This window comes from Ascaphus truei, chromosome 3 (genome assembly GCF_040206685.1).
Source record: "Ascaphus truei isolate aAscTru1 chromosome 3, aAscTru1.hap1, whole genome shotgun sequence".
Lineage (NCBI taxonomy): Eukaryota > Metazoa > Chordata > Amphibia > Anura > Ascaphidae > Ascaphus > Ascaphus truei.
The window spans coordinates 45,954,039-45,969,019 of record NC_134485.1 but is presented as its reverse complement, the minus strand read 5'-3'; the positions used below and the strand labels follow the sequence as shown (position 1 = coordinate 45,969,019).

Genomic DNA, 14,981 nt, shown 5'->3' with positions numbered 1-14,981 from the left:
TTTATTTATAAAACTGCTTAGTATGTCAAGAAATAAGGACAGTGATTGGAAGGAAATATGTAGGTCTGAAGATTTACTAAGGTCCACCATGAATAAAATCTTATGTAATATATTTCAAGCACTTCTTTCCATTTGTGAAGGCAAGCAGATGTAATCTTAACTCTATCTAAAGTATTGTTTCAAGTAAATTTGGTGCAAATAAAAAGGCAGTCTCTAATCATCTCTTCTCATGCCTTCACACACAATATCGACCCCTGCTGAAAAGGTAATGCTTGTATTCCCGGGAGAGGATAGGAGGAAAATGCAAACATTGTGATGATGTTGAAAGAAGAAAGCCCTTAATGAAAATGCCTCAGGTGGCCCAGCTTTTATTAAATCTTTTTTTTTCCACGTTTAGATTTTTCCTCAAAGAAGAGCAACTCACAGGCTGTGCTGGAAATGTACGTTAGATAATATTCTTAGCCATCTTGTCAGGTTTACTAAATTTGCTAAAGGGAGCGCATGTCACAGGCATCTTTTCCTACCTCTGGGCTCTCAGCAACAACAATCTGATTAGGAATTTCATTACCAGTCAGCAATTTTTCAAAGAGGGGCATCATTTTCCATTATCATATGAAAGCTTGATATTATAGATCCTTATCCAAGACTACAAGAGGGGTTTTAAGCCTTTTCTCTCTGTCAACCCATGCACTTGACAGAAAAAAAAATGAATACAAAGCGCTCAGCATGATGAGTACAAGTCATTTTGGAATGAGTGGTTGTCCACGTCATTATCTGTACTTTACTCTGAGTATATGCTCAGAAGCATAGATCTGATATTAGACTACATTAAATAAAGCCATGACAGTGCACCTGGACATCTTGGCTCCTTCCCAGACCCCTTTTGTCAGTAAAACCGAGTTGTTGGAAAATTATCTGATTTCAAGAGATTATTGGCAAGGGTTTGAGCTGCGCAAGAGCAACACAGAGTGTAAATTGCAAGACTACCCTTGAAATAAATTGTATGTTAAATGAAACCCAGGCATTGTATTTTACTAGGTGTTAAGGACATTTTATACATTTTTATTTGATCTATTAGGCAGTGCTTAAAATCTCCAAGAGTAAAGAATTGAATGTTGACCCTACGTGCCCAATAGAAAAATAGCATGAAAATCCACTTAATTGCTACACTATATTCAGAAGGGGAATAAGGATGAGACTGCTGAAACCTGGTGACTATTATACTGCATACTGCACAAAAGCAGTAAATTTGATAAATGTGATCAATATAAATTGTGCCTTATTCAGCATATTGTCTAAATAGACTTCTATTCCTGTTTAACTCCACTGCTTCAATTAGCAGCCCTATAATGGAGATATAAATTGCACATTTCTGTCAAATTAGAAATGGGTGTTTTGCGTTTATTTTGCTTTCATTCATTTTATTGCTCATTTAGGAATCTTTTCAAAATTGTAAGCTATTTTAATGGGAACAAAGATAAAGTAACTTAATATTTTAATAATACAGTAAGGGTATTTCTATATACTGTAGTTATAATTGTATTTTATTCGTCTAAAAGAAACCCTTATGGGATAACGTAGTATTCATCAATGTTGGGCTTTAGTTGTTTTGATTACTGTGTTGAATTAGCATTGGTAGACCGCTACCTACAGGCAGAAGGGATATTTGTTTGCACTGTCAGCTAACAAAAGCAAGTTAAATGTTCTGTTGCTTGCAGCGTTCAGAAACTCAATGTCATCTCTGCTTACTTACAGTTAGTAAGGTTTTATCTTATCACCCAAATAAAGGTAGGAAATCTGCCAGCAATTTTTATGACAACAATTATATAAGAATATTGCTAACAACTCATTGGCTCAGTACTCTTAAAAAAAAAAATGAAAATTCCAGCTCCAGCCCACTAAGGCACAGGTCCACAAAAGGGTGCTAAGCTTTGGCAGGCCTTTAGTCCCATTAATTTGAATGAGAGTAACAGCGTGCTAAAGCTTAGAAGTTCTTTGTGAATCTGGTTCTAAGTGTTGCTTATTTGGACATTTTTCTCAGAGTTGCCAATTAAGTGACTGTGATGTATTGTCTTTCCAATGCAAGTAGATGCAATCCGAAAGGGTTTTACACAAAGCTTATCTTCACTTACTGAAGCATTCCAGGTTGATTGCAATATTTTGACAGGTCTCCCATTCTATGTCATACATTCATTGATTTTGAAGATATTAAGGCTTTAATTTTGCCAGCAGCTAATTTCTTCTCATGAACCAATTCATCATAGTGATCTCTGTGGAGTGATCACAAGAAATGCATACATAATTCAAAAACCCGGCGTGTCTCACTTAGGGCAGTAGCAATGATTGGCTTGCCGATAAGCCATTTTGTGTTCTAAGATGAGAAAAAAAAAAGTGTTCCAAACGGCAGGAAAAATGTATAACTTATGGTCTCCAGTAACAGGGTAATAATAAACTGTGCATGGTCAAAAATGAGGAAACTCCTCTATTCAAGTAAAAACACAAATATCTAAATCATTAAAGCAGAGCATTGAAGTGAATGCAGCTTTAATGTTGTAATGTCAGAGTAGTACCTCACTCAAAATATCTCTGACTTTATGAAACTTATTTTATTGTAAATATAATTTTACAGATGCAGAAAGAGGTTGCTTAAAGAGGCAATCCAAGCGTTTTATTTCTTTTTTAAAAATACAGGATTGAAGCAGGGGGTTTCTAGAGGTGAACCCCATTCATTTCAGCTCCGGGGACCCCCTGTTTCTAGAGTTACTTTCCACCATAGTGGGTGCTGGTAGCCACTCCAGGGTTCACTGTATGGCTGATCATCCTTCATCCGGTGCAGCGCCCTATTTGCCCATATGAGCGGGGGCTTTAAATTGCAGAAATCTGCAGAGAGATACTGGCAACCCCTACAGAGGTAAGTATCTCTGGAAGCAGGGGGTCCCCTGAACTGAAATGAATGGGGTTCAGCTCCGGAGACCCCTTGCTTCAATCCATTATTAAAAAAATGAAGAGAAAAAAAAAGTCTGGCTTTGATTGGCTCTTTAATGCTGGTTGGAAGCTGGTTGGAAATGAATTTGACACTGAGCAAGCCAGTCCCCTTCTGGCAGAAGTTAGGACTTATTTACAAATGGTTGGAAAATATGTTAAATGAAAACTTGAAACGCTTGTCATGTATATGGATATATTTCAGTCTTTAAAATAAATATATTTGCACATTCCAATAGATTGACAAATGTAACATTTATTTTCTCTGCAGATTTACCACCTCCACCGTTGCCACCTCCTGCTATAAAATCCCCAACTAATCCATCCAAAGCACAACTAGAAGTGCGTCCCGGCATGTCACAGAAGTATGTTGCTGCAGAGCAAAGATTGGACAGACCTACAGAGAGAAAGGGAGTCAACTACCGAGGGAGGGAAGGAGCAGATAGCAGGCAACATGCAGACATACGGACACATTCAGGAGAGAGAAGAGAATCTCTAGAACAGCAAATTGATGCAAAGATGAGAAGAGGGAAAGCAGCAAAGCGAGAAGGCACACCCACAAAAACTCACCAGCTCCCAGGTATGTTGTTGCTTGTTTGTTTTAACGAAAGCACCTTATCAACTAATGTCCATAACAAAAATGGAACCAATTATTAATATTAGGTCAGTCACAAGAAATAGAAAATAAACAGTCAGGGCTATTTGATTGGGAACCATCATATCATAGCACCTTCTCCTTTATTACATGATAAATAATATTCACAGTTGCGTTCAGAGAATGTGTAGGTTGCATTTTGTTATGGTAGTTGTGATGAAATCATAGAGCACAAAGGTGGTAAATTATCTGAGATATCTGACCTAACGGTGAGCAAGGGATCCAGTAACTATGACACATACTGTATCTTAACTTTTTAAATATATAACAAATGCCCATATTGGATGTTGAAGCATTCAAATAATTGCAACCTTTCTAGTGCCAAAATGTATGTGTTGCAAAGTGCAGCTCATTTTTTTGGTACTAGGATTATGTCTTTGCTGGTACAGAGATCACAAAATCCTGATCCCTTTATCCCCAGCCTTCGTCTTCCATGCACTCTGCCATGCAGATCAGAGCTGCTGCACTCTGAGAAACAGCAGCAAACAGATCCTGAATAGCAGAAAAGGCTGTGCAGCTATGTGAATGACACAATGGCTACGTGCATTCACGCTCTAGTGCCATTCTCCAAGCAACTATTGGCACTCAAAGGGTTACAACATAATATTTTTTCAAGTTAATCTATCAAGGCATCAGTCTTGTCCTCTTTGTGTCAGCAAGTCATATAGGCAATGAAAATATAGAACAAAGGAAAAGTGATTAAAATAGTATCATTTTTTCCTCTCACTTTTTCTCATTTGAGATTACACGTTTGGTATAGGCCCAGGGCAAGCTATGTCTGCCTAAGAAATTTACCATCATACTGTAGTAACATTTCCTACAGTACTTGACACAGGCACTAAAGCATGGAGTTTTTAATCAATACACGCTGCTTAATGTTGATAGTATGTGCTGTAGCATTATAAATATATTTGCCATGATGGCTTGGTAGAATTCCACAAGGATGTAGATCTTTTAATGTTCAGGCTCTAGATTAAATGCATCAGTAATATTTCAGGTAATTGTCAGTAAACTGAGAAATCACCCTCCAAGGCTCAAAATCAGTGCGCTTTGGGGGTTCTTGGCCAAAAGAAAATGGCGTTTAAATAGAAAACGACTTATTTCTATGAGTGAGACTCCACTGAAGTCTTTGAGACAGTAACATGCTAAATATCAGTGGGTTTATCTCCAAGTCAGTGAAACTGGGGAGAGTTGACATGTCTGCTGATAGTTTTTTTTATTGTATAGCTTAGTTTACATCATTCATAGCTCAGTCTAAAGCCCCACCATTGTGTCATTACACTTCTTTCTTTTTGTTGTTGCATTCCAGTTTTAGATTAAAAAAACAATAGTAAAAAAAAAATGATGAACACGCACCCCGTGCAGTTAATCCCACAGGCCTTATCCATATTACTTCTTGGATAAATAGCTAACCTTTTTTAACCTCTCCAGTGCCAAGGCTAAGTGCTTTATATGTGGCCAAGGGAATTTCCACTATTGTGAAAGGAAATATTTGAACAGTGTCAATTTTGTGGCGCATCCTAAAAAAAAAATAAGAGTCTGAGTTTGGATGTTGCTGGGGGTGCACATATGCAAACGATATGTATAAAGAATGATACGCATGCACCACTCTTGTGCACCTGAAATGTGGCAAATGATCTACATTTTTTCTTGTCATTAAAGACATTTGCAAGGAGACACAAACAATTCTTAATGCATTCATATATATGAACTTGATGCACACTATACACAATATAAGAAAACATGTGCCAAATGTAACACCATCATATCAATTTATACAAATGATTTTTCTTTTAAGCAATCCGTTAAAAAAAATTTTTGCATATATAATTACATCATTATTATTGCACATCCCAATAGATTACCAAGTTCATTATTGCATCTTACATATATATATATTTTTAGCTTTTAAACAATATATTTTTCTTCCGCAGAGGATATCTTACCTTATTGCAAACCAACATTCCCAACATCATATAATCCTCGAGATCCTAGCTCCTCCAGCTCAATGTCTTCAAGAGGATCAGGAGGAAGACGGAGGACAGAGCAAGCAACAGGGCGCAGAAATGTAGCAGAGATGCAGCTCTTAGGAACATATGAAAGAGGAGTTGATGAAGATGAAATAGAGGTAATGTACTTTTGCAACCATACATAAAAACTAGGAGACCATTTGAATGTAATTGACCTTTTTACGAGACATAATTGGAACCAGGGAGTTTTTGTTTACTAAACTATGCTATTTTAAGGGTTATTTTGCAATTATGTAAAACATTGTGGGATTGCTGCTTTAAGAGCTGGGAATGTCCATATTAGTTCAAGTTTCAGATTCAAGTCTGCTTAGTACCTCTGTTGCTAAACATTATTTATGGCAGCGGTGCACAAAGTTGGGGGCGCGGGTGTTACAGAGACCCCCACGCTTCCCCGAAGACATTTAAAATAAATGCCGGGGATCGCGTGAGGCCTCTGTAACTAGTTTACTTACCTTCGTTCCAATGACGCGTCTCCATGGCAACCGGCATCAAATGACGCCACAGGGTCATGTGACGTCACGTTGCTATGGCAACGTGACGTCACACGACCCCGCAACATCATTTGACGCCGGGGCCCTGCGGGGGAAGGTGGCGCGAGCCGGAGGGGAGAGGAGACACGTTCATCTGAATATGCACATTCCAAAACACAGAAATGCAGTGCAGTACAGGAGTATCAGAGGATTTTGCTTACCCCCTTATACTGTATGTAGGGTGACCAGATTTTGAAAATAAAAAACCGGGACACATAAAAAAATTATTAATACCATAAATGACATTACTAAAACAATGAATATTATAACGATCTTTATCTAATAGTGTCACCATTGGTGCTGTATTATTCATTCTACCTCTTCCCATTCTCTCTCTACCTTCTCCCCCATTATCTCGCTAACTTCCCCCATTCTCTCTATCCCTCCCCCCCATTCTGCCTCCCGCTTCCACCCATTCTCTCCCCACCCTCCCCCCACTCTCTCCCCACCCCCATTCTCTCCCTTCTATCCCCCTATTCTCTCCCCCCCATTCTCTCCCTTCCCTCCCCATTCTCTCCCTTCCCTCCCCACATTCTCTCACTCTCTCTCTTCCTCTGCTCCTCCATTCTCTCTCTCCTCCCCATTCTCTCTCCCCCCTCCTCCATTCTCTGTCCCCCACTCTCTACCTCTCCCCTCCTCCATTCTCTCTCTACCCCCCTATTCTCTCTCTGACCTGCACAGACACACAGCCACTGACCATGCAGAGACACCCACACAGACAGACACACAGCCACTGACCTGCAGACACAGACCTACACAGACACTCACACAGCCACTGACCTGCAGACACAGACCTACACAGACACTCACACAGCCACTGACCTGCACAGTCACTGACCTGCACAGACACACACAAAGCAACTGACCTGCACAGACACTCACACAGCCACTGACCTGCACATACACTCACACAGCCACTGACCTGCACAGACACTCACACAGCCAGTGACCTGCACACACTGACCTGCACACACTGACCTGCACAGACACTCACACAGCCACTGACCTGCACACACTGACCTGCACAGACACTCACACAGCCACTGACCAGCACACACTGACCTGCACAGACACTCACACAGCCACTGACCTGCACTGACACACACATACACAAAGACTGACCATCACACAAACACACACACACACACACACAGACGCACACACTGTCCAACATTAACAAGCTCTATTAAGGCGCAGCCATGCAGACGCCCCCTGTGGCTGTAACTGCATGCTTTTCTTTTCATATTTCTAGATCTGTTCCTGCCAATCCTGGCCTCGCCCCGTCACAATCCTGGCCCTACCCCACACAATCCGGGCCCTACCCCTCACAATCCTGCCCCTCACAATCCTGGCCCCATCCTTTTTTCCTCTGCAGCCAAAACCGGGACATTTGAAACATTTTCAAATAATTGTCGGGACACTGGGACATGTGCAGAAAAATTAGGGACTGTCCTTGTTAAACCAGGACGTCTGTTCACGCTACTTATATGCCTATCATGATCTGGTATCCACAATTAGCACATCAAACCTTGTAGCCATACAAAAGGATTTTTGTTATTCTTGCTCCTCTTAACTTCAAAAGAAGAGAGAGTTTAAAAAAAAAAAAAAACAGAAAAAACGACGAGACTGGCAAAAACTTCATAAGGAAAAAAGACAGACACTCTAACCATATGAATTGGAGTAAAGGTGTGCTAACACTTAGCACCCTTTTGTGGATCTGAACCTCTGTCCTGCTCTGACTAAGTTAAACTCCCAGTGACTGAGTCTTAACTGCATTTACAGTTGTCAGACCAAACACAGTCGGCTCCAACTGACCATAAGCAGCTCTATTAAAGAGTGCAGAAATAAGTTGCAGCTGGGTTACTACAATCAATGCTGTGAACGAAAATACATGAAACACCCTCAATTTAATCCTTTCATGTGAGACCTCACATATTCTCCCCCTCAGAGTGCAGTCGGTGGAGCACTCAGTCATTTTTAAACATTGTTTCCTGGGCAAAAACTCACCTGGGACAGACCTGGAAGGAGTGCATTTTTAGTTCCTTTACAACATGTTAGCCTTGCATTCTTAGACTTAATTGTGCTCAGCTATTCTTATAGAGAGTGGTTGGTGACCAAAAAATAGGGCAACCCATCAAACAATATTTAAGAGAATCTATTGCCCATTCTGCACAATATTGTAGACTATGGTTTATAACTGTAGAAAGTTGCCATGACTCCATGTAACCCAAAGGGTAAAGGGGTTCCTTCATTCTTTGTGGAATTTGGTATGGCCTTCACCTCACCTTTCCCCTGGCTTGGTGCTAATATGGTGAAAAAAGAAACTTATTCTACCTGGAAGGGAAGAAAAGCCATCATAAAACCTTCTGTTTTTACTTTTGCATCCACCATCTCAGACCTTATCTCTTGAGTCTGCATTGGGAAGAATAAATAGGTTTTCTTTTCTCCATTGTTTCAACAACACGTTGTCTCAAAATAAAAGTTTGCAAACAACCTGAATCTGTCAACACGTGTTTTCTTACCATTAACTATTCCCTCTACCGTATGTTAGTCTGTCTGGGTTATGCAAACACCAACACAATTACAATCCATAAAAGGGCAATGTTTATATGCCGCATGTTTATATGGTCCTTTCCAATCCTACTTCTCTACTTGTACTAATTGTGGGGCAAGCTGAGTAGTATTTGAACTTTCTTTAACTAATAGTTTACCTTCCCAGCAGGAAATAGATCTACTTCCTGTGCTAGATTGTCTAACCAATGTCTGCCCAATTTGGACCCCAACTGACATCCCAGGTTTAGAAACTGTCTGTTTAACAAGATTTAGAGGACAATTTTCTAGTTATCTAAGTGATACTAGGAATATCTGTTTCCGTAAACTGCATAACCTTCTAACACAATTAGATATATAATTTAACTCACAGGCCTACTTTCTGGTTTTACCAAATGGTTGGCCAAATCTCTCAATCGCTAAGCAAAAGCCCAGAGCCTGGTCCCAATGCACAAACTTTTCATATGGAATTTTAAGTCTATACGATTTTTCAGAAATTCCCAAGTGAACCAGGACACGATCTAGGATGCCTGTAATTAATCTAATCTTCAGGCAGATTTCTCACCCCAGAGCCCAATACACAGCCTGGGCCTCTACAGTCATGAAAGGGGCTAAACTTGTGGCCCATGTACTGTATCGTTGGCCCATTTTGCCTGCATGCCTTATCTCTCTAAAGTTTCCAGATAAGCTTTTGTGTTATTATTGAGTCCGTATTTGTTAGGGGTGCACAGTGTCTTGATAAGGTATCCCAATTTACATTGGAGTCTTTTTTTTCTGTGTATGTTTTAGCAATTAAGGGACCAGTTTGGCTTGAAACTCTTGTTGCTACTGCTGCATATGTTGTTATGGCTGTTGGATTTGGAGCAGCTGCAAAGCTAGGTCTGGAATTGTTCCTGCTGCAACTGCTTTTGTTTAATTTACTTGTTTCGTAGTCATGTTTGTCTGAATTTAAGACACTACCCCAGTGCAGACTGTTACAGTGTGCAAACCCTAACATGTTTAAGTGGTACATAAAGTAGACAAAGCAGGCGATATTGTATGATACTGTATATGTGAAATTCCACACAAATACTCTTACAAGCTCCTAGAAACTGTATTGCGTTCAACACGCAGATTCAGTTTGTCTCACCTGTACCACCATATAAGCTTATAAGCCCATATTTACTGAGCAGTGCTATTCTATTTAATTGACTGGGCCAAGAGGGGTCTTCCAGTGGTGGAAGATGTCTTATGAAATAGCACTTAGTAATACATGCCATAATGAGAAAAATTCATGCAGTGATAGGTTTTCTGAGGTTTTAGTGTAACAAGCTGCTTTTTTAAATAATAAAACATATGAATAAACAGGTTCATACTGCAATTCCTGTTTCCCTACAACAATGTAATTGAATATCAATGGAAATCTACAGTAACATATTTAAAACAAAGATATTAAAACCACTGACTATTTTTTTTCCAATAGAAATTGGGAAAGCAGCAGGCCATGGTAGATACATTTTAGGAGAGAAGTATATTTACAAACTCTTTTATTTTTTACAGGAAACAGAAAGTTGAAGGCCCAAGATGGAGATGTTATAACATATAAATCTCTCAAGATGCCTCAAGATGGATGACGCTATGCCAGAAATGCTGTTCAGTGCAATCAAATTGTACCCGTTCTTTCATTTTCTATCCATGACAGCTGAACACATTTTTTGCTTCATTTGTTTACACAGTTTCCCCTTTGTATTAGTCCTCCTTGACATTTCCCCATAGCAGCACTTACCATGGCACCTTCCTAGTTCTCCAGCCAGAAAGGCAGGTTATCAGCTCTCAGCGAAGCTGATGCCAATGCTGCTTTAGAGATTAGACAGCAGAAGGTGCCAAGACCGGATCCTAAGTTTGTTGCCTATCACGTCTGTTGCCTATCAAATTCTAAACAGGAGTTGGTGCAGTGCACTGCCTCTAAACCACCAAAGCACCGATGTCCATCTATAATATTTAATTGATATGAAGCAACCACTTAAACAATGAAAATCCATGCACAAGTTTGTAATATTGTCATGGCTGTCCGTTAGGCTGCATTTAGTGGGAATGCATTCAACCGAGGATTTTCCATTGTAAATCTTAAAATTGCTGTTGCAGCAGTATTGCCCTTTTTAACCCTAGTTGAAAGCAGTATGGAGGTTATTGCATTGTAAATATGTACTTTTTCATATGTCCATGTGGTACTTGTCTTCCCCATGTACATCATTAAAGTATATTTGGTATTACATCATTTTAATTATATGGAAGTCAAGCTAGTCAAATACCTGGTGGTCTTGGGATACCGAACAGGAAATCTTACAAAAAAAAAAAAAATTCATTTATTTTTCCATTCAACAACATTTGTAGGAAAATGCAAAAAAAAAATTATAAGATTTGTAATAAACACCTAGCGAGAAACTGTTATTGTTACCATATTTGGTTAATACCTGGATCCCTGCTTAGATAATGAAGCTTACAAAGTGCCACTTCAGGAAATTTAGTTTGATCTTGTTATTTTTTTGTAATGCACTGTTTTTTGTTGGTTTTAAAAGCACAATCACTAAACTTTATTTTTAAACCATTGTAACTATTAACCTTTTTTGTCTTATTGATAAATGTTGAAAATCATTATTTTTGGTTTATGCGTTTTGTTAATGCTGAGTTTATTGTTGGACTGTTTGAAAAGATGACAGATGGTGAAGTGTGTTTGTTTGGTTTTATCTATTTGTCTCAAATGATAGCTGGCTGTGTTAGGCTTCTCATGATTACTGGCTTAGAGGTGGCAGGCAAACATCTTCTAGAGGTGAAGCCTGAAGTGATCTGAGTTATGTCCCCTTGTGTAGCCAGTTATGATAAAAGGTCTATTGCACATCTTACTATTACTTATATTATTTATACCATAGGGACACTTTGGCTATCATCAATGGAATTTTGACACCTCTGATATGACTATTGAAAAAGCAAAAATATTGTGTCTGAAGATACCTTTAAAAATACAGTGGAGCGTTAATTCCCTATTTGCAAGTGAGAGAGTTGTTGTATTACTTTGTTTCAATGACTGCTCTTTCCTTCTTTGCCACAATGCATTATTAGGCATAACCTCAGACTCCAGGGTACCATTGTAGTGGTGTTTGCTTCTTACTATTTTATTTTGGAAAAGAAAAAAAATACCAGCTGCAAAAATGTCCTGATTCTGTAAAAACTGTCACACAATGAATTTGTCTTACTCATTTATTGGGGTAACTTGCACGGACAGTAAAACAGGATATGACTTTTCGTGGAACTTCAGGAAACTCATGACTGAAGCGTTATCATTTATTGAGTATATTTTGCATTCAGGTCAATTACACAACTTCTGTTAATAGTGAAGTTTAAAACTCTATTAAAATGTTATAACACTACAAACATTTGAGCTTTCATAATCCATTGTAATTATCAGTAAATCGGGACATGGTTGGAACATTGGTGATCAGCCTTCGAGACTATTTTGAATAACTGTTGCTATGAACATGAATGTTCATGTTTATATATACAGAAAGTAGCCGTGTGTCTTTAATATAGTGAAAAGTGGAACAATGCACAGTTGATGCATTGACGTATATACCCCGGAATATATGTGCTGCATTGTAAACTGAGCGTGACCCCACTTTATCGTTTTAATAGGGACCAATGTGTCTATGTGAACTCTGACCCTATGGTATATTTATATATAATTAATTAAAAAAATTCTAATGGTACTATGAACCATAAACTGGACGTACTGAATTTTTTTAAATCTCTGTCTAAATAATTTAGGTCTGGATATGTCTCAATCCTCAGATAAGGCACGTTGGTGCTTGAAATCTGCCATATGATGTTTTGCGTCCATTAATTTTATACCTGATTTATAATATGTACTTTGATTTGTCATTGGTGCTAATAAATAATTCTACTTTTTTTTTCATGGGCAGCCTTCAAGACTGACCGCACCAGAAATAAACATCTTTGTTTAATATTTTGTTAAAGAGTTTTTTTTCTAAACAAAAACAAACCTTGAAAGAGTGAGAAAGTGTAAGGGAACAATCCATGTGATTAATGTTTTTATTATGTTCATTTAAAAAACATCTTATTTTTAGCCATAATTTTACAATACTGAGGATCAGATAATCCAAAACATAATTTTTGTCACATTATTTATTAAAAATGTTCTCAAATACTTCTTTGTGTTTTGGTGTTTTCTTTTTCATTTTACCATAAAACTCGGTTTAGATAATTATGTAGTAATATTACTCTGTGCTTTGCTTTTGGCTTTTAATCTTTCAATAAATCTAAATGTAGCTCCGCTTAACTTACTGTGAAAATGTCCTGTTATTGAAAAGGAATACATGCGGTTATTGGTGCATATCTTATTTTTTAACACAAAGCAAGAGAAAATAATAGTGTACCAAAGTCTTATAAATTATTATGAAACCTTTTTGCCGTGATAGGGGCAAAGCATTACAGAATGAAATGATTAATTAATACAACTGAGCATCGGCACATACATTATATAGTTGGAACATACAGTAAGTGTTTTGTAGCTATAATCATTAGAGTTTTATTTACCTACAGTATTGAGCAGGCCTATCGATTTGCATCTAACCTGACAACACTAATTGCTCTGATGTAATGTGGCCTGTGCTACAAAACTCAGAAAGACAGTTTTTTCCTTTTTGCTGCCCCTTGAAACTACTACTTACACTCTATTCAACTCTGTTTTTTATATACTTTGATTGAACGCTTCAGAGTATATTGAATTACCCACTAAATCCACTAAAAATGTGTGCCAATGACCAGTATCTTACTGAATTCTAATCTTTAGAACTCATGTATCCAATACCTGTATCTGTACTGCTTTTATATCCTATTCAATTGTCAATCTAGTCACATCTACTGATACATGCAGAGAAGGTCCCCTATCGTCCTAAGATAATTGTTACCAGCAATATAAAAATACTGCTTTTCTGTTTGTTTTTACTTCTTGTATTTGCCCAAACATTACTTTAAAAAGTTTGTGGAGCATAAAAGCTAAATAAAAAGCATCAAAACATTTAAACACTATGCAATATAAGGGTTCCAGAATTCTCTCATACCACATAATTCTCATTGTTGGATAAATTGGTGGATTGTGTCAGGGAAAGTTTCACAATAAAAAAACAAATGCAACAATGTCTTTTGGTTTAATTTTTGGAAAACTCCATATTAAATATCTATATTAAATAATAGCTGTGACAACTTATATGAGATACAATTAAAAATAACAAAACACTCAAAAGTTGGTTGATAGAAGAATCCACCAATAGCAGCTTGAAAAGCTGAGCCAGAAGTAGAGATGGGTGAGTTCAGGAGGTAAAATCTGAGGCCCCCTCAAATGCCAGTGGTTTGAAACAATCCAAACTGGGTCTCCGCCAGATGTGCCCAAGTTCAACGTCAAGATGAGGCAACAAAAAAACCCTAATTTTATGCTTTGGGCTAAGTTGAAATATGGTGAGAAAATGTGTTATTGCCGCATTTCCCACCTTTTGAGTATGCAATTTCCTCCTCACTGTCATTTGGTGGTTAGGAGAGGGTAGAGGCTGACTGCATTAATCAGCTGGGTAGAGGACACTGGGGAGAAGAGGCTGAGCTCGCTTGGTTCTTAATCACAAACATGTCTTCATATTAATACAATTACAATGTAGAATTTATATTATACTTAAGCAATAATCCCCAGAAGGACAAGCCATTACTCGGCCAAAAATTATATCTCCTCTAATAGCCCTGCGGATGATCTTCCCTCCCACCCATGAGATGATCTCTCTTCCTCCTGCTCTCCACCCCGCTAGATTATCTCTGCTTCCCGCTAGAATATCTCTGATCTCTTCCATACCAGCTGATCTACACTCCTGCTGCTCCCCGCCCCCACCGTGTGATCTTTCTACCCAAACTTTAGGCAGAACCAAAACCTGAAACTATTTTAGATGCAAAACCAAAACATTGGGTCAAGGGAGCATCTCTGTCCAAAAGTATCTGAGGGGTTTCTCATTAAAATGTTGATAGTGGTGGTAAAGGTTCCATCACAATGAAACTCCCATTGACATGAATGCGAGTTTCAGTGTGATTGTGCCCTAGTCAGTTCTATCACAGTTTATTGAATAATTTCCTGAGAGTACTATATTGTAGTTGTAATTGTTGTCAGGGTCTTCATTGACATCCTGCTCCCAGTCACAG

At 38.3% G+C, this 14,981-nt stretch overlaps 1 protein-coding gene across 4 annotated transcripts in view; it reads left to right on the top strand.

Moving 5' to 3' along the window:
* ROBO1 (roundabout guidance receptor 1) overlaps positions 1 to 12,745 on the top strand; it is a 1,065,915-nt gene extending 1,053,170 nt beyond the window's left edge. For all 4 annotated transcript variants that reach the window (XM_075593994.1, XM_075593993.1, XM_075593992.1 and 1 more), the window contains 3 exons: positions 3,254 to 3,562; positions 5,572 to 5,765; positions 10,287 to 12,745. In XM_075593994.1, coding sequence (XP_075450109.1) covers positions 3,254 to 3,562; positions 5,572 to 5,765; positions 10,287 to 10,301 — 518 coding nt within the window. In that variant the 3' untranslated portion in view covers positions 10,302 to 12,745. The remainder of the gene's footprint in view (positions 1 to 3,253; positions 3,563 to 5,571; positions 5,766 to 10,286) is intronic.
* The last annotated feature ends 2,236 nt before the right edge of the window (positions 12,746 to 14,981 follow it).